General features: G+C 41.2%; 1 protein-coding gene across 1 annotated transcript; it reads right to left on the reverse strand.

Annotated features, from left to right (window-relative positions):
* Positions 1 to 25330, reverse strand: LOC118360708 (junctophilin-2-like). Its single transcript, XM_035740039.2, has 6 exons — positions 24390 to 25330; positions 21008 to 21842; positions 6261 to 6379; positions 3579 to 4483; positions 2488 to 2584; positions 1 to 702 (listed from the first exon to the last, which is right to left on the reverse strand). The coding sequence occupies exons 1-5, from the start codon at positions 24766 to 24768 to the stop codon at positions 2504 to 2506; spliced, it is 2319 nt and encodes a 772-aa protein (XP_035595932.1). The 5' UTR covers positions 24769 to 25330; the 3' UTR covers positions 1 to 702; positions 2488 to 2503.
* Between the last annotated feature and the right edge of the window lie 486 nt (positions 25331 to 25816).

The following is a 25816-nucleotide window of genomic DNA, read 5'->3' on the forward strand; positions in this document are numbered from 1 at the left end:
TGATGGATATTCAGTTTATTTGAGATTTTCCAAGAGACTACATTTCTATAGGCAAGCTATCAGTTAAATGAATATCTAATTACATAACTAATTATTTAATGACACTTAGGCTACGTTTAGACAGACAGCCCAAATCTGATATTTTTTTCACTAATTGGTCTTTTGACCAATCAGATCATCTCGAGAAAAAAAATCTGATGTGAAAAGATCTGATTTGATTGGTCAAAAGACCAGTTAGAGGAAAAAATATCAGAATTGGGCTAACTGTGTGAACACAACCTCACCTGTCCAGTCACCAACCACTCTAATCTGTCGGTGTTAAGCCATTGAGCGTAGACTTAACTTGTGTATAACTTACAACAACATCTCCAGTGTAGATACTGAAACTCACCAGTGGATCCCCCCTTTACAAGCACAGTGTCCATTCAGACCCTCTTCCTGACATTCAGATTCATTGATGTCCTTCAGTCTTGATTCATAAGGATTCATACGTCCTTCAATTCGGCTCCAGATATTCCAAGACTCTGAAAATCTGTTTGGCCTCAAAGAGCCTCAACACAGTCACAAGAGGCTGTGTGTGGAGAAGCTGTTGTCAGTTTCCTTCCATATAAGGCTTGAATTTCTTGGTAGTCTCTTTGTTCTGGATGATCCTTGCTTAAAAATGTGGGCAATCTTACCTCAACACCAATGCAAGCTGGTGACCTGTGGGAAAAAGTTCAAGCAGACAAAACAAATATGAAGACAAGTTCATATGTCTCATCATAATTATCACCTTGAAGTACCTCAGAGTCAAAACAGTAACCTTTGGTGTAATCAGATCAAACAGACATTTCCTTACATGTTGCAAGGGTAAAAAGTTGAGCGCCACTGCTTGAAACAAAAGCAACATGGGGCCTTTCAGTGTATACAGTGGGGCAAAAAAGTATTTAGTCAGCCACCGATTGTGCAAGTTCTCCCACTTAAAAAGATGAGAGAGGCCTGTAATTTTCATCATAGGTACACTTCAACTATGACAGACAAAATGAGAAAAAAAAATCACTAAATCACATTGTAGGATTTTTAATGAATTTATTTGCAAATTATGGTGGAAAATAAGTATTTGGTCAATAACAAAAGTTTATCTCAATACTTTGTTATATACCATTTGTTGGCAATGACAGAGGTCAAACGTTTTCTGTTAGTCTTCACAAGTTTTTCACACACTGTTGCTGGTATTTTGGCCCATTCATCCATGCAGATCTCCTCCTCATTTTCAATGGGGTTGAGATCTGGAGACTGGCTAGGCTACTCCAGGACCTTGAAATGCTTCTTACGAAGCCACTGCTTCGTTGCCCGGGCGGTGTGTTTGGGATCATTGTCATGCAGATAGACCCAGCCACGTTTCCTCTTCAATGACCTTGCTGATGGAAGGAGGTTTTCACTCAAAATCTCATGATACATGGCCCCATTCATTCTTTCCTTTACACGGATCAGTCGTCCTGGTCCCTTTGCAGAAAAACAGTCCCAAAGCATGATGTTTCCACCCCCATGCTTCACAGTAGGTATGGTGTTCTTTGGATGCAACTCAGCATTCTTTGTCCTCCAAACACGACAAGTTGAGTTTTTACCAAAAAGTTATATTTTGGTTTCATCTGACCATATAACATTCTCCCAATCTTCTTCTGGATCATCCAAATGCTCTCTAGCAAACTTCAGACGGGCCTGGACATGTACTGGCTTAAGCAGGGGGACACGTCTGGCACTGCAGGATTTGAGTCCCTGGCGGCGTAGTGTGTTACTGATGGTAGGCTTTGTTACTTTGGTCCCAGCTCTCTGCAGGTCATTCACTCGGTCCCCCCGTGTGGTTCTGTGATTTTTGCTCACCGTTCTTGTGATCATTTTGACCCCACGGGGTGAGATCTTGCGTGGAGCCCCAGATCGAGGGAGATTATCAGTGGTCTTGTATGTCTTCCATTTCCTAATAATTGCTCCCACAGTTGAATTCTTCAAACCAAGCTGCTTACCTATTGCAGATTCAGTCTTCCCATTCTGGTGCAGGTCTACAATTTTGTTTCTAGTGTCCTTTGACAGCTCTTTGGTCTTGGCCATAGTGGAGTTTGGAGTGTGACTGTTTGAGGTTGTGGACAGATGTCTTTTATACTGATAACAAGTTCAAACAGGTGCCATTAATACAGGTAACGAGTGGAGGACAGGGGAGCCTCTTAAAGAAGAAGTTACAGGTCTATGAGAGCCAGAAATTTTGCTCGTTTGTAGGTGACCAAATACTTATTTTCCACAATAATTTGCAAATAAATTAATTAAAAATCCTACAATGTGATTTTATGGATTTTTTCCCCTAATTTTGTCTGTCTGTAGTTGAAGTGTACCTATGATGAAAATTACAGGCCTCTCTCATATTTATAAGTGGGACAATTGGTGGCTGACTAAATACTTTCCCCCCCACTGTATCTGTAACTGGCAGGACAGTCAGAGAGCTGTGTTAGTTACCTGGGTCGACAGTGTTTCATGACAGGATGTGTACGAAGAGAATGGCCAGGCCAATGTTGAGCAGAATCACCATGGTTATCACGATGGTGTTCGGACCCTGAAAGAGAGAGAGTAGATTTATTTAATCTTTTATTTAACCTTTATTTATACAGGTTTATCATGTTGTGATAAATTCTGCAAGACAGACTTGTTCAAGATAGTAGCAGTCAAGATAGCAGGAGATGTTGTTAGAACAATGAATATACCGGTAAGGTACTTTAAAACTCCTATAGATCTATAAAACATCAGTAATATGAATGGGAAGGACATAAAATCTCAATGATCCTTATGGTAACATTTTACAATGAAGCTGCATCTATTCCCGTGTAGCAATTCTGTAATGACTCTAGTAACAACATTCAACCTGGGCTATTGGAAAACCTCCCCTAGAATACATGCCTTATAGGGCAGCCTGCTTAGGGCTCACGTACCAGTCAAACCCCTAGTCTGCATGGCATCTAAAGTCTAAGTAATAATTCTGAACAAACAACTGTTGCTTCTGTAAACACCTATGTAACAGTCACCTATGTTTATTTACATATTTTCATTGATGGGAATTGGTCATCTGGATGACAAAATAGAAATTTTCTTAGCTACTTAGAGCTACTGATGGTAGCTGTTGGTTGCTGGAGAAAAATGTTTGTCATGTAATCTGTTCATAATTTCCCTTGTACGCTCCCAACCAGTAATGGGAGAATTGTAGTGATTGTGTTTGTCAAAAAGTAAATGCCATTGAGGATATGTACAAACATAACTAGAGGGGTTATTATTAACATAACAGAGTAGAGGAGGGGAGGTTACTGAGATAGGGAGTCTGATTAGTCTGCTTTAAAGGACCAGCACCAATGGCAGTAAACAGTCTCCAGAGTAACATAATGTTACAAATTTGCACTTAGAGGAGAGAGAGGACCTACTGTATGCTATGAGTCTACTTTTAGAACTCAGGTCATGGGAGAATGTACTACAGAACATGTAAGAAGAGTCTTCATTTGACTGAATTTGTTCTCAACACTGTTCATTACATGAGATATTAATTGCTTGAATTGCCTTACCTGCTCAAATTCATCTAGCTCTGTAACTTCACTTGTACCTGGGCTCTTTACCATGTTCTTCATCAGCTTGGCCTCCGCTTTGGGTTCAACCTTAGGTGCTTGTTTGGGTGCAGGTGTGGCAGGTTTTGAAGTCGGACTGGCCTCTCGTTTTGGCGATGGCTTGGGTGACGGGGATGGCTTGGGTGACACTTTATTAACAGACTGAGCGCTGGACCCTGGTTTGCTCTCAGATACAGCGGACACTGGTCGTTCATTGACCGACTCTGTTCTTTGTGTGGGCTCTGCCTCATTAAGCTCGGGGGTGACGGCAGCTTTGGAAGACTCTTTGGAGGCGGGATGAGGGGGTGGGACTTCTTCTTCTGAGTAGGTGACACTGGTCCTTACCAAGGGAGTAGCGTTGGACAATTTAGCCTCAGAGGCCGTCTTCTCCAGGGGCTTGATCTCCAGGTCAGAGCCCTGCTCTATCTTGTTGCTCAGGCGGCTGGAGGCGCGGGAGTTTCCCCGGCTGCTAAGGATGGGGGCAGAAGTGGGGCACTCTTCAGGGGGAGCAGTGGTGGTGGCCACAATGGACGAGGGGGTGGTGGGTCGGCTGTTGGTTCTGCTGTTGGGACGGCTGCTCCCCCGACTTCCACCACCTTTGTCCCCGTTCCAGCCAGCAGGGCCGAGTAGATGGGAGTCCTCTTTGCTGATGCTGCCCTGTTTGGAGTGCCTGGATGCTGGAGGGGTGATGGCCGGGCTGGGGGAGGGTGTGCAGGCTGGAGTGGAGCCAGGCCTGTCGTGCAGCATTGGGCTTTCAGCAGGTGTCAGTGGCTGCTCTGCTAACAGTTGCTCATGCATTATAGGGTCTGTGTGCTCATTGGCCTCTGAGATCTCCTGTAATGCTCTCTTTTTCATGTACTCTGGGCCTGTGGAACAACATGAATACATGTTATTATGTTTGATGAGATTCTAATCTCAACAACAAGCGAACACCCTGACTAAACTGGCCATATTGTGTGCATGCGAGCGTTGCAAAATTAATGTACACATACATGTTATTCAATCAAATTATCAAAACTGCTCATGGGCGTTTGCGTAGCCAGGAGCAAAAATAGAACTTGGTTCTATTTGAGACCCTTGGTGAGGGGTATCACCAAGGTCTCTATTTGAGGGGTATCACCAAGGTCTCTATTTGAGGGGTATCACCAAGGTCTCTATTTGAGGGGTATCACCAATGTCTCTATTTGAGGGGTATCACCAATGTCTCTATTTGAGGGGTATCACCAAGGTCTCTATTTGAGGGGTATCACCAATGTCTCTATTTGAGGGGTATCACCAAGGTCTCTATTTGAGGGGTATCACCAATGTCTCTATTTGAGGGGTATCACCAATATCTCTATTTGAGGGGTATCACCAATGTCTCTATTTGAGGGGTATCACCAATGTCTCTATTTGAGGGGTATCACCAATGTCTCTATTTGAGGGGTATCACCAAGGTCTCTATTTGCATTTGGAGCCACTCTGTCTGCTTGTAACACAGTCCAGTTCCAGTCACGCCAGGAACGTCTTGCTAGAAAACCTCATGTGGGGGGACTACAGCTGAACTGAGAAAACAGAGCAACTGCTGATCCCATTAAAGATCCCATTAAGATTGATTATTCATAGTTCTCATTTTCAGTCTGATAAAAAAAACACGGTACTTTAGGCTGTAAATATCATAGAGTGGACCTTTAATCTTAACAGCTGAATTGCAATATGCCAATCCAAACAAGTTGAGTCTGTAATATAGGCCTAATGAAATATGAACTGCGAGCTGGTTCTTGATGTACAACCTATAACTTAATTCTGCATGGTAGGATTTGAAATAGTGATTTGTCAGAGCCTTCTATTTACAGGCTCTGATGTAAACACTTACTATCTGACGTAAAGGGCAGACAAGCAAACACGGACCCAGACAAAAAGACTAATAGATGGAGTGAGAAAAGATTGATCACATACTGTTGTTTAGCTAACAATTTTTCATTCAAGAAGATCCAAGACAATTCTTGCAGGTAGAATCTGGGAAATATGATATCCTCTAGTTTCTCCCTGTCAGCTGTGTGTTAGTGATAGTTGATGGTGGAATTCACAATGGGCTATGCCCATTTGTACCATAAGACCCAGACATTTCGGGCAGGCACTCAACAGTCAGTGACAACTTGTTATCAGTGTCTTTTTAGATCTGCAAAGCACTCCACGGTGTCCTGGGTGGGTAGTGAGTGACTGAGAGGAGAAAGAAATGCAGGGGCACACTGTGTGGCCCTGGGCCACTGACAGACCTGTAAGGAAACTGATATGGTCCCTCTACCCAAGTAAGACGCTTCTTTTTTTAGACCTTCAAAGGTGACTACCCTTGCGGAGAGCCTACCTCATCCAAGCACAGAACAGAAACAGCAGCAAGACAGATCTTTCTATCGGTCTGTACAGCAAGATGCTAGATACCTTGTACAGGACTTTACTTTGCTTTGAAAATCTTGTAATATCGTTCAATTCACTTTTAAATACTGTTCTTGAAAGTATTGCATTACTGTTCTTCCAGGTCTTGTAGAGCACTTGGCTATTGGAAGGTATGTGAGAAATCCTGGATATCCAGGTACTTGGGTACTGTATCTCTTGTCAGTGTCATGCCCTGGATCATACAGTTGAGAAGTCCACTTCACATACCTGGCTGATAGAAGGAAGGGGACAGTTCCCTGGCCACCACCCTGGCGACGCTGGACTCCTGGTTGGAGGCCTGGGAAGCCTGATCGGCAGCATCTGACTTGGCCTTAGCATGGGTCGTCCTGCAGGGAAACAGACAAAGCCTAATTTACTCAATATCCACAAACCCAACCTAACAATGACTTACTTGACTTATTCTCCTGATATGCTATATACAGTGCATTCGGAAAGTATTCAGACCCCTTGACTTTTTCCACATTTTGTTACACTACAGACTTATTCTAAAATGGATTAAATACATGTTTTCCCTCATCAAACTACACACAATTGTTGTATTTTTTTAATTTAAGCTTTATTTAACTAGGCAAGTCAGTTAAGAACAAATTAGTATTGACAATTACGGCCTACACCAGCCATCCCTATGGTGAAGCATGGTGGTGCAGCATCATGCTGTGGGGATGTTTTTCAGCAGCAGAGATTGAGAGACTAGTTATGATCGAGGCAAAGATGAATGGAGCAATGTACAGAGATCCTTGATGAAAACGTGCTCCAGAGTGCTCAGGACCTCAGACTGGGGTGAAGGTTAACCTTCCAAAAGCACACAGCCAAGACAATGCAGGAGTGTCTCTGAATGTCCTTGACTGGCCCAGCCAGAGCCCAGACGTGAACCCAATCAATATCTCTGGAGAGACCTGAAAATAGCTGTGCAGCGATGCTCCCCATCCAACCTGACAGAGCTTGAGAGTACCTGCAAAGAAGAATGGGGAAAACTCCCCCAAATAAAGGTGTGCCAAGCTTGTAGCGTCATACCCAAGAAAACTCTAGCCTGTAATCACTGCCAAAGGTACTTCAACATAGTACTGAGTTAAGGTTCGGAATAATTCTGTAAATGTGATATTTGATTTTTTTATTTGTAATACATTTTCACAATTCCTAAAAAACATTTTTTTCTTTGTAATTCTAGGGTATTGTGTGTAGATTGATGAGATTTGAAAAAAAATCTATTTTAGAATAAGGCTGTAACGTAACAAAATGTGGGGTCTGAATACCTTCCGAATGCACTGTATATATACTTTTTTTTTTACATCACATAAATGTTTGGGGTGAAAAAAACATGTTACAAAGAAAAATACATTGAACAAATATTTGTATTGACTTTTTATCGTATGTGCACTGTATTGGCCATTAGGACTCAGTTGATGGTAATTATGAAACATTTAGTCTCACAGTAAATGGGGCAGTGGGTATAAAGTATCGTTAGAGCATCCTGATTTACACTACAGAGGACATGTATTAACAAGCTTTTATTAAGCTCTTATTTAATGTGAAAAAAATATGACACTACTCTGAAAACTCACCAAACTATTCCATTAGAAACAATTTTACTCACAAAATAGATAATTACACCCGGTGACACCCCCACACGTGAAATATCTTTGAAATGCCCAGAATATCCTCTCAAAAGGTACACAGTGGCATGTGTGGCTTTAGACTTACGGACCAAAAACGAATGTCCCCTAGACAGGACAAAAATGTATTGCTGGGTCTCAAGAGGTTATAGCTCCTAGCGGAGCAAAGGACCACAAAAGTGCATGTTTAGTGAACCCTGTCTGTTAAACTTTACAATGGCTAAATCTGTAGCTACTTACGTCATTGTGATCAAATATTAAAATGTTCAAATAAACAGATCTGACCTAAAAGCTGAAATATTGTTAATCAGATTCTGATCATTGATCATGACAATTGTCTGTGAAAATAATTGGGATATTCTGCTACCCTTTCGCTACGTTTTAGGTGATCACTGTTGCCACTGCAAACCCAAGAACCCCTTAGAGATCATTTCCCTACTATTTATTTGGAAAGATACTTTGGCTGGACTATAAAAAGTAAAGAGAACATCCCCAACACTTAAGAGTCTGTTCCCATGCCTTATAGCCAGCTAGCCCTTTAGTCCAAGAGATTTATACTGGTAGGAACTAAAAACTCAGGGGTTGTGCTGTAAGAAACAAACGTTACTGTAACAATCCAAAACCAGACTCAGATGGACCAAAATACTACAGAGATGATTGTTTACAATATTTTATCTTTAAAAAAATATTTGATAGGGCTGTTGTGTGGAGTTGAGTTGGTCGCAAGGTTTATTATTAGTATTAGCTGGAGAGGGTGTCCTATTCTGCCATTGGAGAACTGTAACAGAAATAAATGACTCTTTAACACCTCAACCCAGACAACGAGATATTGCCAGGGGGCGTTAATCCTGTATGTTATATTCACAGAAGTATCAGTTTATCATGTGAATTTATTAATTAAGTTATTTCTTAATTAGAATACTGTATAAGAGGCAAATGCAATAAATGAACATTCCCAGTCTGATGGTACTCCATTAAAAAAGTTGACCTATTTGCTGTGTACTACTTGAAAAATAAATTAAATGCATATACAGTAAATTGTGTCTGCACAATGTGTCTGTGGCATAATGGCTACATCATATTGTATTAAATAAATGTATATCAAATGTTGGACCTTGACAGCACTTCAAGATGTATAGTGTATTGTATAATCTACAGAGACTCCTCCTCCCGCCCAACACTTTCTCTTCTATTTTTCTCTGGTTACCTCACAGGGTTATTATAAACCCTAGTGTAGGAGTGAGTGTGTTATTATAAACCCTAGTGAAGGAGTGAGTGTGTTATTATAAACCCTAGTGAAGGAGTGAGTGTGTTATTATAAACCCTAGTGAAGGAGTGAGTGTGTTATTATAAACCCTAGTGAAGGAGTGAGTATGTTATTATAAACCCTAGTGAAGGAGTGAGTGTGTTATTATAAACCCTAGTGAAGGAGTGAGTGTGTTATTATAAACCCTAGTGAAGGAGTGAGTGTGTTATTATAAACCCTAGTGAAGGAGTGAGTGTGTTATTATAAACCCTAGTGAAGGAGTGAGTATGTTATTATAAACCCTAGTGAAGGAGTGAGTGTGTTATTATAAACCCTAGTGAAGGAGTGAGTATGTTATTATAAACCCTAGTGAAGGAGTGAGTATGTTATTATAAACCCTAGTGAAGGAGTGAGTGTGTTATTATAAACCCTAGTGAAGGAGTGAGTGTGTTATTATAAACCCTAGTGAAGGAGTGAGTGTGTTATTATAAACCCCAGTGAATTAGTGAGTGTGTTATTATAAACCCTAGTGAAGGAGTGAGTGTGTTATTATAAACCCTAGTGAATTAGTGAGTGTGTTATTATAAACCCTAGTGAAGGAGTGAGTGTGTTATTATAAACCCTAGTGAAGGAGTGAGTGTGTTATTATAAACCCTAGTGAAGGAGTGAGTATGTTATTATAAACCCTAGTGAAGGAGTGAGTATGTTATTATAAACCCTAGTGAAGGAGTGAGTGTGTTATTATAAACCCTAGTGAATTAGTGAGTGTGTTATTATAAACCCCAGTGAATTAGTGAGTGTGTTATTATAAACCCCAGTGAATTAGTGAGTATGTTATTATAAACCCTAGTGAAGGAGTGAGTGTGTTATTATAAACCCTAGTGAAGGAGTGAGTGTGTTATTATAAACCCTAGTGAAGGAGTGAGTGTGTTATTATAAACCCTAGTGAAGGAGTGAGTGTGTTATTATAAACCCTAGTGAAGGAGTGAGTGTGTTATTATAAACCCCAGTGAATTAGTGAGTGTGTTATTATAAACCCTAGTGAAGGAGTGAGTGTGTTATTATAAACCCTAGTGAAGGAGTGAGTGTGTTATTATAAACCCTAGTGAAGGAGTGAGTGTGTTATTATAAACCCTAGTGAATTAGTGAGTGTGTTATTATAAACCCTAGTGTAGGAGTGAGTGTGATATTATAAACCCTAGTGAATTAGTGAGTATGTTATTATAAACCCCAGTGAAGGAGTGAGTGTGTTATTATAGTGAAGGAGTGAGTATGTTATTATAAACCCTAGTGAAGGAGTATGTTATTATAAACCCTAGTGTAGGAGTGAGTGTGTTATTATAAACCCTAGTGAATTAGTGAGTATGTTATTATAAACCCCAGTGAAGGAGTGAGTGTGTTATTATAGTGAAGGAGTGAGTATGTTATTATAAACCCTAGTGAAGGAGTATGTTATTATAAACCCTAGTGAAGGAGTGAGTGTGTTATTATAAACCCTAGTGAAGGAGTGAGTATGTTATTATAAACCCTAGTGAAGGAGTGAGTGTGTTATTATAGTGAATGAGTGAGTGTGTTATTATAAACCCTAGTGAAGGAGTGAGTATGTTATTATAAACCCTAGTGAAGGAGTGAGTGTGTTATTATAGTGAAGGAGTGAGTATGTTATTATAAACCCTAGTGAAGGTGTGAGTGTGTTATTATAAACCCCAGTGAAGGAGTGAGTGTGTTATTATAAACCCTAGTGAATTAGTGAGTATGTTATTATAAACCCTAGTGAATTAGTGAGTGTGTTATTATAAATCCTAGTGTAGGAGTGAGTGTGTTATTATAAACCCTAGTGAAGGAGTGAGTGTGTTATTATAAACCCTAGTGAATTAGTGAGTATGTTATTATAAACCCTAGTGAAGGAGTGAGTGTGTTATTATAAACCCTAGTGAAGGAGTGAGTGTGTTATTATAAACCCTAGTGAATTAGTGAGTGTGTTATTATAAACCCTAGTGAAGGAGTGAGTGTGTTATTATAAACCCTAGTGAAGGAGTGAGTGTGTTATTATAAACCCTAGTGTAGGAGTGAGTGTGTTATTATAAACCCTAGTGAAGGAGTGAGTATGTTATTATAAACCCTAGTGAAGGAGTGAGTATGTTATTATAAACCCTAGTGAAGGAGTGAGTGTGTTATTATAAACCCTAGTGAAGGAGTGAGTATGTTATTATAAACCCTAGTGAAGGAGTGAGTGTGTTATTATAAACCCTAGTGAAGGAGTGAGTATGTTATTATAAACCCTAGTGAAGGAGTGAGTATGTTATTATAAACCCTAGTGAAGGAGTGAGTATGTTATTATAAACCCTAGTGAAGGAGTGAGTATGTTATTATAAACCCTAGTGAAGGAGTGAGTGTGTTATTATAAACCCTAGTGAAGGAGTGAGTGTGTTATTATAGTGAAGGAGTGAGTATGTTATTATAAACCCTAGTGAAGGTGTGAGTGTGTTGTTATAAACCCTAGTGAAGGAGTGAGTGTGTTATTATAGTGAAGGTGTGAGTGTGTTATTATAAACCCCAGTGAAGGAGTGAGTGTGTTATTATAAACCCTAGTGAATTAGTGAGTATGTTATTATAAACCCTAGTGAAGGAGTGAGTGTGTTATTATAAACCCTAGTGAATTAGTGAGTATGTTATTATAAACCCTAGTGAAGGAGTGAGTGTGTTATTATAAACCCTAGTGAAGGAGTGAGTGTGTTATTATAAACCCTAGTGAATTAGTGAGTGTGTTATTATAAACCCTAGTGAAGGAGTGAGTGTGTTATTATAAACCCTAGTGAAGGAGTGAGTGTGTTATTATAAACCCTAGTGTAGGAGTGAGTGTGTTATTATAAACCCTAGTGTAGGAGTGAGTGTGTTATTATAAACCCTAGTGAAGGAGTGAGTATGTTATTATAAACCCTAGTGAAGGAGTGAGTATGTTATTATAAACCCTAGTGAAGGAGTGAGTGTGTTATTATAAACCCTAGTGAAGGAGTGAGTATGTTATTATAAACCCTAGTGAATTAGTGAGTGTGTTATTATGAACCCTAGTGAAGGAGTGAGTATGTTATTATAAACCCTAGTGAAGGAGTGAGTGTGTTATTATAAACCCTAGTGAAGGAGTGAGTATGTTATTATAAACCCTAGTGAATTAGTGAGTGTGTTATTATGAACCCTAGTGAAGGAGTGAGTGTGTTATTATAAACCCTAGTGAAGGAGTGAGTGTGTTATTATAAACCCCAGTGAATTAGTGAGTGTGTTATTATAAACCCTAGTGAAGGAGTGAGTATGTTATTATAAACCCTAGTGAAGGAGTGAGTGTGTTATTATAAACCCTAGTGTAGGATTATAAACCCTAGTGAAGTGTGTTATTATAAACCCTAGTGAAGGAGCGAGTGTGTTATTATAAACCCTAGTGTAGGAGTGAGTGTGTTATTATAAACCCTAGTGAAGGAGTGAGTGTGTTATTATAAACCCTAGTGAAGGAGTGAGTGTGTTATTATAAACCCTAGTGAAGGAGTGAGTGTGTTATTATAAACCCTAGTGAAGGTGTGAGTGTGTTATTATAAACCCTAGTGAAGGAGTGAGTGTGTTATTATAAACCCTAGTGAAGGTGTGAGTGTGTTATTATAAACCTAGTGAAGGAGTGAGTGTGTTATTATAAACCCTAGTGAAGGAGTGAGTATGTTATTATAAAACCCTAGTGAAGGAGCGAGTATGTTATTATAAACCCTAGTGAAGGTGCGAGTGTGTTATTATAAACCCTAGTGAAGGAGTGTGTTATTATAAACCCTAGTGAAGGAGTGAGTATGTTATTATAAACCCTAGTGAAGGAGCGAGTATGTTATTATAAACCCTAGTGAAGGAGTGAGTGTGTTATTATAAACCCTAGTGAAGGAGTGAGTGTGTTATTATAAACCCTAGTGAAGGAGTGAGTGTGTTATTATAAACCCTAGTGAAGGAGTGAGTGTGTTATTATAAACCCTAGTGAAGGAGTGAGTGTGTTATTATAAACCCTAGTGAAGGAGTGAGTATGTTATTATAAACCCTAGTGAAGGAGTGAGTATGTTATTATAAACCCTAGTGAAGGAGTGAGTGTGTTATTATAAACCCTAGTGAAGGAGTGAGTATGTTATTATAAACCCTAGTGAAGGAGTGAGTATGTTATTATAAACCCTAGTGAAGGAGTGAGTATGTTATTATAAACCCTAGTGAAGGAGTGAGTATGTTATTATAAACTCTAGTGAAGGAGTGAGTATGTTATTATAAACCCTAGTGAAGGAGTGAGTGTGTTATTATAAACCCTAGTGTAGGAGTGAGTGTGTTATTATAAACCCTAGTGAATTAGTGAGTGTGTTATTATAAACACTAGTGAAGGAGTGAGTGTGTTATTATAAACCCTAGTGAATTAGTGAGTATGTTATTATAAACCCTAGTGAAGGAGTGAGTGTGTTATTATAAACTCTAGTGAAGGAGTGAGTATGTTATTATAAACCCTAGTGAAGGAGTGAGTGTGTTATTATAAACCCTAGTGTAGGATAGGAGTGAGTGTGTTCAGGCTTCAATGCTACTGATATCTACCCCGGGCCCAGGCTGGGGCTGAGTCTTACTGATTGTGATGACTCCGTGAATACTTGACATACTGTAACGTTACACTGGGGCTTCAAATAGATCCATCCACTTGAAGACTTTGAGGGTTAGGCAGCACCATAGAGATCCAACCTGGACTCAGGGGTAGATGTAACATAGCAAATGTAAATCCAGGACACTACAATTAGTCTGATATTTCACTTTTCATTTGGTATGTATTAATTTGTGGCTGTCCATCGTCCATTTCATTTGAAATGTTTAATACAAATTAGAATTTGTATGATACTGTATGTTATGAATTGCAATTAGTACAATATGTTACGATTTTGATATTTTACGAATTCCAATTTCTTGTGGCTGATGTTAGCTAGGTGGCTAGATGGCTTACGTTAGCTAGGTGGCTAACATTAGCAAGGCTAGGAGTTAGGGTCAGGGGTTAAAGTTACAGTGAAGGTTACAGTTAATATTAGGGTTAGGTTAAAGGGGAAGGGTTAGCTAACATGCTAAGTAGTTGCAAAGTAGCTCAAATGTAGTAAGTAGTTGCAAAGTAGCTAAAATGCTAAAGTTGTCTGTGATAAGATTCGAACACGCAACCTTTGGGTTGCTAGACATTTGCGCCTTACCCTCACCCATCCACCCCGACCAACTACCCTTAACCATACCAAACACAACATACAAATTTGAGTGTCCTGGAAGATGTAACTATGTTACATCTTGTCTATGAGACCAGGTTGAGAGATCCTATTAAATTACTAGAGGGACGATGTCATAAACCCTCAAAGTTCCAGAATGGTCCAAAAATTCTAGTATTCTAATTCCTAATTATGTGGGAAGCACTTCCCCAACAGAATAATTAGGTTGAGGAGTCTGAGAATCCCTGTCTTCATATAGTACAGTAGAACAACAACTGTCTGCTCTTAAGTCAACAATCCCTCTTTTAAGGGCTTCTTCACTGTTTCTTATACAGTAGTCTCAGACACGCTGAGGTCTTGATAAAATGGCAAACAGAGAGGCAGAGAGTCTGTTCGATTGAACAGCTGACAAGCCCATCTGCCGTTTACAAGTTTATGAACTAGGATATGACGTATCTTAATATAAAATAATATATAATAATATATAATAATAATATATGCCATTTAGCAGACGCTTTTATCCAAAGCGACTTACAGTCATGTGTGCATACATTCTACGTATGGGTGGTCCCGGGGATCGAACCCACTACCCTGGCGTTACAAGCGCCATGCTCTACCAACTGAGCTACAGAAGGACAAACTCTTGAACACTAAAACTCAAAATGATTACTTAAACAAATTCAATTATTCTAGACTAGAATGGCAGTTATAGCAGTATAGTGTTATAACAGTATAGTGAGTGTAGTGGGACTTCAATGAACATACAGTATATACCTAAAATGTAAACAGTTGACAGATACGACGGGCTCCTTCAAGGAATACATAACAAACATGATCTGGTGTGTAGTGTTTAGAGGTTCCTAAAATGGCCGTTCTGTTGGGTTGCCAGGCAGTGCTGTGCCTTTCCGTGGGAGGAGTGTCATGACAGATGGCGCTTCTTGACTACCTGCAGTACTCCTCACAGTCCTCTTAGATTGCTTGTAAAGTAAACCATCAGTGTAGGCCCTGAACCCAGATCTGTTTGTGTGAAGTGAACCGACGAGGAGATGGCCACCAATGCTAGTATATTGCTTCTGAACTACTGATGGTAGCCTTGTTCCAGATCTGTTTGTGCTATTTTAGCCAACTCCTATGGTTCGGTAATAACCATAGGAATTGTCAAGAAAGACAGCACATACAGATTTGGGACCAGCCTACACTGGTGGTTTTACGTAGCCTGGTCACAGATCTGTTTGTGCTGTATAGCCAACTCCTATTGCACGACAATGACCATAGGAGTTGGCAAGACAGCACAAACAGATCTGGGCCCAGGCTACAGAATCATCAGTGCTCACTGCTCCTGAACCAAGGCAGCTCTACTCATTGGTTCACTTCAAAACGTTTGTTGAACAAAGTCTATGTGAAGATGCAACCTAAATACCTATGTACTATTCTGAGGGCAAGAAGCCAGTGAATGCAAGACACTCAGTTGGTCGTCACAAACTTGTCATAGACAGAAATATTCCTCAGCACACCCCCCCCCACCCCATCCTCAGACGATCCGCAGGTGAAGAAGCTGGATGTGGAGGTCCTGGGCTGGCGTGGACTGCGGTTCTGAGGCCTGTTGGGATACACTGCCAAATTCTCTGAAACGACGTTGGGGGCTGCTTATGGTCAAGAAATTAACATTCAATTCCCTGGCAAAAGCTCTGTTGGACATTCCTGCAGTCAGCATGCCAATTGCACACTCCCTCAAAACTTGATACATCTGTGGCATTGTGATACATCTGTGACATCTGTGGCAAAACTGCACATCAGCTTCTTGGTATGCCACACCTGTCAGATGGATGGATTATTTAAGGAAAAGGAGATCACTAACAGGGATGTAAACAAATTTGTGCACAACTTTTGAGAGAAATAAGCTTTTTGTGTGTATGGAAAATTTCAGGTATCTTTTATTTCAGCTAATGAAACATGGGACCAACACTTCACATGTTGCATTTACATTTTTGTTCAGTATATATTTTTAAACATTAACATAAAGCTAGCTTGACATTCATTTGAAAAATAATAGCTAATGCAATTTTCCTTAAAAAGCCTTCATTTGCCATGACTATCACTGGACATTACATTCAGGTCAGTCTGCTTTTCGTCATGCTACAGCTCAGACTTCACACGACAGTCACAGGAGATAGATACTCTGTCATTGTGCCTGTCACTGGAGCTCTGCAGAGGAGTGGGGTCCTGAACTTGTGCCAGTGGGAGGGTTTTATAGTACTACTAGCAGTATGGATGTGCTACTTGACTGAGCAGCAAGCAATACAGTATCTGTTTGTTGTTCTGGGGTGAAAGGACACCAACATTAGACTTTCATTACCTCTTCTGATTTGAAACAATGTAAACATGAAAACTGCTGACAATGTAGTCAGGTAAAAGTTTGTCTCATTTACTTTACAGTTTTCAGCATCACATTAATTCTGACAATAGACATTCAATGTACTCTAAATGGGTATTGAGGAAGTGTACGTACAGTACAACGGTTAGAATAGACAGTGTTATTCCAAACACTCATATTTACTAATCATATGATTGGCTGCATTGAGACAAAACCCACTGGGCACAAGCGTCATTTCAATTTCATGTTTTGATTTACATTTAGTTGATTTGTCAACTAACTTGAAATCAACATTAAATGTCAACATGTCATTAGATTAAGTTTAAAAGTGAAAAAAAAAATACAAAATGCCTTTACGTTGATTAATTTTTACAAAAACAATCAGTTTCCCACTTGATTCAATATCATCACGGTGAATTATTTGGATTAAATGACATAGAAACAAAGTTGATTCAACAGGTTTTTGCCCAGTGGGAATGTACATGCCAAACTCTTACCTCCACTGCTCTAGTATCCATGATGTGTTGCCTGTCCACTAAGCTACTGACTGCTCTAGAATCCATGATGTGTTGCTAGGCTACTGACTGTCCTTGTATCCATGATGTGTTGCCTGTCCGCTAGGCTACTGACTGCCCTAGTATCCATGATGTGTTGCTAGGCTACTGACTGCTCTAGTATCCATGATTTGTAGCTAGGCTACTGACTGCCCTAGTATCCATGATGTGGTGCCTGTCCGCTAGGCTACTGACTGCCCTAGTATCCATGATGTGTTGCTAGGCTACTGACTGCCCCAGTATCCATGATGTGTTGCTAGGCTACTGACTGCCCCAGTATCCATGATGTGTTGCATGTCCGCCAGGCTACTAACTGCTGTGGTGTCCATGATGTGTTACTTGCAGACCTGGGTTTAATTAAACACTATTTGAAATTGTTCAAATACTTTTATGGATTGCTTTAGCCTGCCTGCAATGTCAGATAGGTGAGGTTTGTATTGTGCCAGGCAAGCTCATTTAAGCCCAGCTACAGTACTTGAAATGATGTCAAATACTATTTAAACCCAGGTCTGGTTTCTTGTCTGCTAGATACCAGTCAGTAAGTTCTAAAACCTATTTGAGAGCCTTGTCACTGCATGGGGGACTGGTTAGCAAACTGTTCCAACAGACCACAATGTTGTCTTCAGGTTTAGTTGAGGATACTAACACCATAAACATAGTACATTTTTAGGTCTTAAGAAGCAAGCCTGTAGTCATTCAAGTATGCAAGACTTGGTTGTTTAATTCATTGATGAGCTGTTTTACAGCAGTACAACTTCTACATTAAACTATGATGTGACGTTACTAGTCTACCGTGTCAGACAGAGTGTAGACTATTTAGCAGAGAAAACATAATTTGGCTGTGGCTTACTGTGACTGGGCAGGAAAGATGAAGGAAGATGGGAGAGCAACAGCAATCAGCTGCTGCCTGCATTCCCTTGTGATTGTGATACAGCAACAGTGTGTGCCTGCCCTTATTTAGCCAGCCAGTCAGGGCTCCAGTTTGTACTGAGTACTGACACTAGGCCTTTCTCTATCTGTGCGTCATTTACACCCAGACAGTCCCAGACAGCCGTGGCCTCTTCTTCCTTCAGATACTCTGAAGAGACTCAGCCCACATCAGACACACACACGTGCTCACACACAATACCAGGGACAACTCAAAATATTAACTGAAAGTCAGGGCAGGGAGGCATGGGGGCAGAGAGGGAGCAATAACTAACCTAACCTGCGGGTGGCTGAGTGTCTCAATAAACCAACCACGTCTCAGAGCATTTCTTATAAATCTGTACAAAATGTTACGAATTGCAATTCGCACAATATGTTACGAATTTACAAACTTACAATTTGTTACACATTTGCAAAACGTATGATATGTTACGAATTCCAATTTGTTGTGACTAACATTAGCTAGGTGGCTAATGCTAACATTAGCTTGCTGGCTAACATTAGCTAGGCTAGGGCTTAGGGTTAAGGTTAGGGTTAATGTTAGGAGTTAGGTTAAAGGGTTAAGGTTAGGGTTAGGGGAAGGGTTAACTAAAAGGGTTAAGGTTAGGATCAGGGTTAGCTAACATGCTAAGTAGTTGTAAAGTAGCTAAGAAGTAGTAAGTAGTTCAAAAGTTGCTAATGAGCTAAAGGACAAAAGTTGTCTGTGATGAGATTCGAACATGCAACCTTAGGGTTGCTAGCCGTTCACATTATACACCCACCCACCCCCCGACCAACCACACTCATTTTTGCCTTAAATAAACTGCTGTCTTATGTAACCATACCAAATGTAACATATCTTAGTAATTTGACTGTCCCGGATGTACATTTATTATTATACGTTTATACTATGAGACCAGGCTGAATAAATAGGTTGTATTTATAAACCCCTGACTTAATCACAATGGCTGATGGTTGTTTGGCCCTGGCACCTTGGCTGTTGCCTGTGCAGTGGACAGGGAGCACTGCTGCTCTGCTGTCAGGGACATGGTTCACGTCATGCAAAAGGATACCATCCTGGCTAGCTGCCCTGCCCTGTCCTCCACCCCACAACAACAGAGCAGAAGGCTTCAATGGAAAACTCCTCTGGATATAGGGGTGATTCAATCACTTCCCAGTTCTATTTCTAGAATACAAGTGACAATCTTCTCATGACTGTTTCCAGAGTAGCAATATGATTAAGTAGAATATATATATTTTTGCATCACTATTGCATTACTGGCTGTTAGAGATTCTGGGTACCACTAAAATGAGCTGGATGTATGGGACAATCAGATTTGACCTCATCCATTGATGAAAAAGTCAAGAGACCAGACAGGTTATAACCACTGTGGTGTCCTTAATCCACTAAGTGTGTTTCCACAGTAAGTCCTCAAAAGGCTTCTGGTTGTTTCAGATGTCTATTCATGGAGTCTTCGGGACTAGGCCTGTCTAGAAGATAATGTAGCTGAGCCTTAAAACAATACAAAACACATTTGGCCCATAATTCTTGTAATACTGCTTGTCTCAGTGGTAAAATATTTAGATTTCCATCTGTCTAGGAGTCAGCACAGGATCTGCAGTTCATCAGCCTGAGTATATGTCTCAAATGGCAACCTATTCCCCGGTGTAGTGCACTAATTTTGACCAGAGCACTATGGGCCCTGGTGAAAAGTATTGCACTGTAAAGGCAATAGGGTGAAATTTGGGACGTAAACCTACTGTTGTAAACACAGGGCTTATTTCAGGTGCTGCTGTGGCTTACAGTAGATCTAAAAGCTGCTGCCTTCTATGGTGAGGCACGAAAGAAACCTCTGTCATCTTGAAAGTCAGCGACTGGGTTTCTCTGTGTCGGTAGCATAAGCATGTATGGACAAATTAGGTCTAGCCGGCCTTCAGTAAACAAAGAACAAAATCATATTCTGATATCAAAACTTAATTGTAAAGAGATGCCTCAGAGATTTCCTTCCCTATCAGTTTAAGCAAATAGGGGAGTCTCAACCAACACCCTCTCTCAAAAGTGTACTGTATCAATATAAATTGAAGTGCACTGCAGATAATGATTTCCTGCCACAATGCCTACTGTCACACACAAATGACAGAGGTAAGAGGGGTGTCACGTAATCAATCAGACTTTGGTGTAATGGTGACATGGGCCTTTCTCTAAAAAGTATGTTTGGTTCCCTGACATCCCCCTTACCTTGCCAGGGGGGCTGCACAATAAACTGAAACCATGGCATTGCTTCCGCTGTCGAACTTGACATTGATTTCTGTGTGACATGGCTGACTTTGCCCCATAACACTGCAGGAAAAGAATGGCCGTCGTTGTTTGAGGCACTGTGCTGTCAACGAACAGTGGTGCTAATTTGTCAAGGAACAGCCTTCTACTACAACGGTTGCCCTCTGTATAGCACACAAGAGAAGCAGGAAAACTAGAAGAATGCAGAATGCAGAAGAATTTCAAATAAGACTAGATGAGACAGGGTGGCAAACAGACATTGTCCTTTTCTCTTCAGTCTGTTACAAGCTGTATATAATGACTCCACACAGAAGAAGTCACTTTTTTCTCTCTGTCTTCTATGGCTCCTATTGTGACCACAGCCAGAGAAATCACAGGAGCAACACCTGCAACTGCTGAATCTGATCTAATTCAATGGCGTCTTTATTTGCCTATTTTTATCTTAAACCTATTTTTACCATTCAGTGCCATACAGTAGCCCTCCTGTCCATGCACTGTTATGCAGAGGTAGGCATCAGTGTCTAAAACATTGAACATTGACATTGAAGCAGAGCCTTGTTCTTGTGGGTGCATTTCTTGGGGAATTGCTAAAAGGAATAGTGGGAGGAGAGGCATAGGGTGAGTTGTTATAGAGAAGAAATGTGGTCTACTTGAAGGATTTAAAAAGTGTTACTGAAAATGTGTCTGATCATGATCACCTAGTCTATCCCAGTAAGGAATATGCATGGTCTTTTCCATACCTGGAGGCAGCAATCTCTGCTTTCTGTTTGGCGATGGCTGCCGCCCGCTGAGCTCCCTCCACACTGCGCTCCACTTTCTGCCTGATCTTGCTGCCCTTCAGTTGGATAACCCTCTTCTTCATGGCCTTCACCAGCATGTTGTTCATATACTTTCCTTCCTCCTTCCCTCCTTCCGCAAAGGTAGTGCATCCATAGCCGTGTCGCTGGTTGTCCAGCCATTCGCCTTCATACTTTAGCCCACTGGAACGTTCGCTTATTCCATAGCCTGAACGCTTGTCGTTCTTCCACTCACCCATGTAAACCTCTGTGGTGGTGGCATCGATGTCGGCCTCCACAGGGGGGAAATCCTCTGCCCCGGCTAGGCTCTCATCTCCCAGACTGATGGTGGAGTTGGCATCGCTGGCCACATCGCTGGCCGCTGAACTCAACGCTGACTCGCTCCTCGCTCCCAGGAAGCTTAGCTTGCTCCTCACGCTGGATAAGGAAGTACGGGAGTCAGACTTCTTCAGTTTCCCCAGGAGAGACCCCCTTCGGAACAGGCCCTTCTTCTTGGGCTTGACGGCATCTGGGTCCACCTGGAGCGTGAGGGCGAAGCCACCCCGGGAGGGTCCCAGCTGGGTGGGTGTGGTGACTCGGGCCTCCTGGCCGGCGGCGTTGGTGGCGATGATGACGGGGACGTCCTGCTGAAGCAGGGTGCCATTACTTTGCTCACTGCGGAGGGATGTGAGGGAAGTGCGGAGAGGGGAGCGAACCACCGCCGCCATGCCGTAAGGCACGCTCTGGCGTACTCCGTACCCGTGTCGCATGCCGCCAGTAAATTGGCCCTGAAATGTGCCTGGAAAAACAAGAGAGGGAATTGATAGATATGTTAACATCTGGAGAAATAGCCAATAAAAAAATTAAGCTTTGTCGGCCTCTGATTTGATTGAAAATGTTTGGGCTAGCTGTTTAACTCACACCAAATGATCACCCTTATATAATTGCAAGCACTTCAACAGTGAGACGAGATGAGTGGTTTTGTTTTGAAAGTAAAATAAAATAACCAGAACTTTTTCCTGCACTGTGAAGTGCATTGGCATAGTCAGCCTATACGGTTTGATACAGTAGGTATCATACACTGACCTAAAATATAAACACAACATGTAAAGTGTTTCATGAGCTGAAGTAAAAGATTCCAGAAATGTTCCATATGCACAATTTCTTTTTCTTCAAATGTTGTGCACACATTTGTTTACATTCCAGTTAGTGAGCATTTCTCTTATGCCAAGATAATTCACCCACCTGACAGATGTGGCATATCAAGAAGCTGATTAAACAGCATGACCATTACATAGGTGCACCTTGTGCTGGGGGCAATAAAAGCACACTCTAAAATGTGCAGTTTTGTCACAGAACACAATGCCACCGATGTCTCAAGTTTTGAGGGAGCATGAAATTGGCATGCTGACTGCAGGAATGCCCACCAGAGCTGTTGCCAGATAATTTAATGTTAATTTCTACCATAAGCCGCCTCCAACATTGTTTTAGAGAATTTGGCAGTACGTCCATGTGGTCTCACAACCGCAGACCACGTGTATGGCGTTGTGTGGGCGAGCGGCTTGCTGAAGTCAATGTTGTGAACAGACTGCCCCATGGTAGCGGTGGGGTTATAGTATGGGCAGGCATAAGCTACAGACAACGACGACAACTGCATTTTATCTATAGCAATTTAAATGCACAGAGATACCGTGACAAGATTCTGAGGCCCATTGTCGTACCATTCATCCGACACCATCACCTCGTGTTTTATCATGATAATGCATGGCCCCATGTCACAAGGATCTGTACACAATTCCTGGAAGCTGAAAATGTCCCAGTTCTTCCATGGCCTGCATACTCACCAGAAATGTCACACATTGAGCATGTTTGGGATGCTCTGGATCAACATGTACGACATCCTGTTCCAGTTCCCGCCAATATCCAATAACTTCGCACAGCCGTTGAAGAGGAGCGGGACAACATTACACAGGCCACAATCAACAGACTGATCCACTCTATGTGAGGTGGTCACATCAGATACTGACTGACTGGTTTTCTGATCCACACACATCCTTTTTTTAAAAAGATATCTGTGACCAACAAATCCATAGATTAGGGCCTAATGAATTTATTTCATTTGACTGATTTCCTTATATGAACTGTATCTCAGTAAAATCTTTGAAATTGTTGCATGTTGCCTTTAGATTTTTGTTCAGGGTAGTTGGAAAGTCTGTAGTTCAACTAAAGTTATTAATGTGACTCAAACTAATCATGGGTCTCTCATGCAAAATCAGACATGTGTCTGGATGCCATCGGCTGTAGCTATAGCTAGGCCGTCTGCTGGGCTATTATTACTTCCTGACACATGGTGTCAGAACCTCCCAATCAACCAATCAAAAGGGCCCAAAACTGATGAGTCAGCTACTGAGGGCACCAGGGGCTTTAAACAGACAGCACTGCCACCAATATCATTGATGTGATCTCTCAGCAGGTCCAAGTGTAGTGCCAGTATGAGGACAATATAGCTTGGTCCGAGATCTCTACTGTATGTGTGTTTGTCAACTCCTCTGACTATTAGTTTATTCAACAGTAGAGCAATCAATGTTTCTCCTCCTGTTTCTTTAATTTACTCTCACTGGTTCTTTGGGGCCCATACAATGTCTCAGAGTAGGAGTGCAGTTTTTCCTTTTAGCTCATAATGAATAAAATTGCATGGACAGTGGGTGACCTGATTCTAGATCCGCACATTTACTCTAGGCCCACGACTTATTGTGTGTGTGTGTTTGCACGCGTGTTTGTTCGTGTGACAGCAATTGAAACAATAACTTCCACATAAAAACACAGCTTAACATCCCACAACATAGCACACACTTTGTATGGACACACACTGCTAATGCGCCATCCACTGCCACTATCGTTTGGCAAGAGGCCCTTAGGAATGGGCAAGATCCCAATGGACCATCTGCAGCAACACTTGGGTTCCTCTCCTTGGTTCACTGCTGCAAACTTGAGTCACTCATTCTCTCATAAAACACCCAAATGGAACATTAGTATGGTAGTGTAGTGTATAGCCCACTATGCTTTGTTGATAATCACTCATATTCCTGCTCTTATACTCTCAGTTGCACCTGGATATATCAGCAGAAACCAAAACTGCATACCCGTCCTATGTAATTAACTACCTCTACCCTTTACCTTCTTCAAATGTTAAATGTCAGGTATGACAGATGTCAATGAGGCTAATAGATGTGCTAGTGTTATTACACCGTTATTACATATTACAAATGCAACATTCCCATGTTGTGTCTAGGAAGTACTCCACCAGATTCAGGACAACATATAAATAAAGGAATAAAAAACATACCACCATCAGCATAGGTCTCTGTGCCATATCCATCTTGCAATCCGTTATTCCACGTTCCTTCATACTTCGCCCCACTACCAACACTCAGCCTCAAGCCATATCTCCCCTTGAAGCCATGAGTCCATTCTCCCTTGTAAACCCAATGTCCTTTACTCTCAACTCCAAGACCATGGCGCTTCCCTTGCGACCAGAAGCCTTCATAGGCGTTTCCGCTTGGCCAGGTGTAGACTCCAACCACCTCAAACCCGTAATTCCAGGAGCCGGAGAACTCGCCTTGTCCTTTAGGTCCGGTGCAGATCCCATGCCCATGGGCTTTGCCACCTTCCCAACCACCACAATAAGCTCCACCATCATCAAATTCAAAACGACCTCCACTCATACCTTCCCTTCTGTGACTGCAGACAACAAAAAAATGTAGTTTTAAAGGCGGAGTCAAATCAATGACTTTTTGAAAATCTTGGTAAAGATCAAATATTTTCTGTCAGAATGGATCCGCCTTCACCTGTCATCAAAAACGATTTAAGAGATCCTTGGCACTGTGCTTAGAATGTTCTTTGTATTGTTCTTGAATATTTTGGGGGTATTTTCCATGTAGCCTTGCACTCTATAGACACTTCAAATCAATTTGTTTCAGACGCGCATTTTAGTCTACTTAATTATCTCTTATTCCCTTGGATTATTTCAGTACTCTTCTTCTATTGATCGCTGTTCGATTTCAGAGTCATGAACTTCATAAAGGCTCTGTGCTGACTGAGTAAGATTTGTTACGGTTGTTTTTCCTACTAATATGCGATTATTTAGTTGAACAGTTTTTGGATGTCTTCTTTTTCTGGTTGAGCAAGGGATCTTGCATGGCTTTCCAAGGTGGCCATAGAAAAGCCCCTTTCCCTGTCCCTGCCTCCCCTCACTGGCGCTGCTATCACCAAACAGTTGGTGCTATTGGAAATGTTTTAGCAGACCTAACAAGGCGACCAGATCCACACACACTGTTCCAAAAATACAACCCAATCCTTACGCTGCTGCAAGGAGTGATGCCAGATCACTTGCCACTTCGGGGTTGGGCGTGCATATGGTCTATCTACAGCCACATACTCTAATCTAGTGCATTTAAAATAGGCCCAAATCTTCTATTTAACGCTTCAACCAATTGTGCACCACCAACAACGTATGGTGAAAGTAAAATGTCCAAATATTTAAAAGATGGCGTAATAGTTTAGTAATTGCTAAATAGTAGCACTGCTAAAATTCCCTTTACTGGGACCAATAGACAACGATTTAAGTAAGCTATAACGTTAAATACAATTGTACTAAAACTTAGCTGCAACCACACTCTTATTGCTTATTCATTTGACGCATCTTAAAACTTGCATTTCTGCCATTTACAGTGGCCGAATTTCTATTGAAACATTTCATATATTTCACACCCC

The sequence above is a fragment of the Oncorhynchus keta genome, chromosome 28 (assembly GCF_023373465.1).
Source record: "Oncorhynchus keta strain PuntledgeMale-10-30-2019 chromosome 28, Oket_V2, whole genome shotgun sequence".
NCBI classification, from domain to species: Eukaryota; Metazoa; Chordata; class Actinopteri; order Salmoniformes; family Salmonidae; genus Oncorhynchus; species Oncorhynchus keta.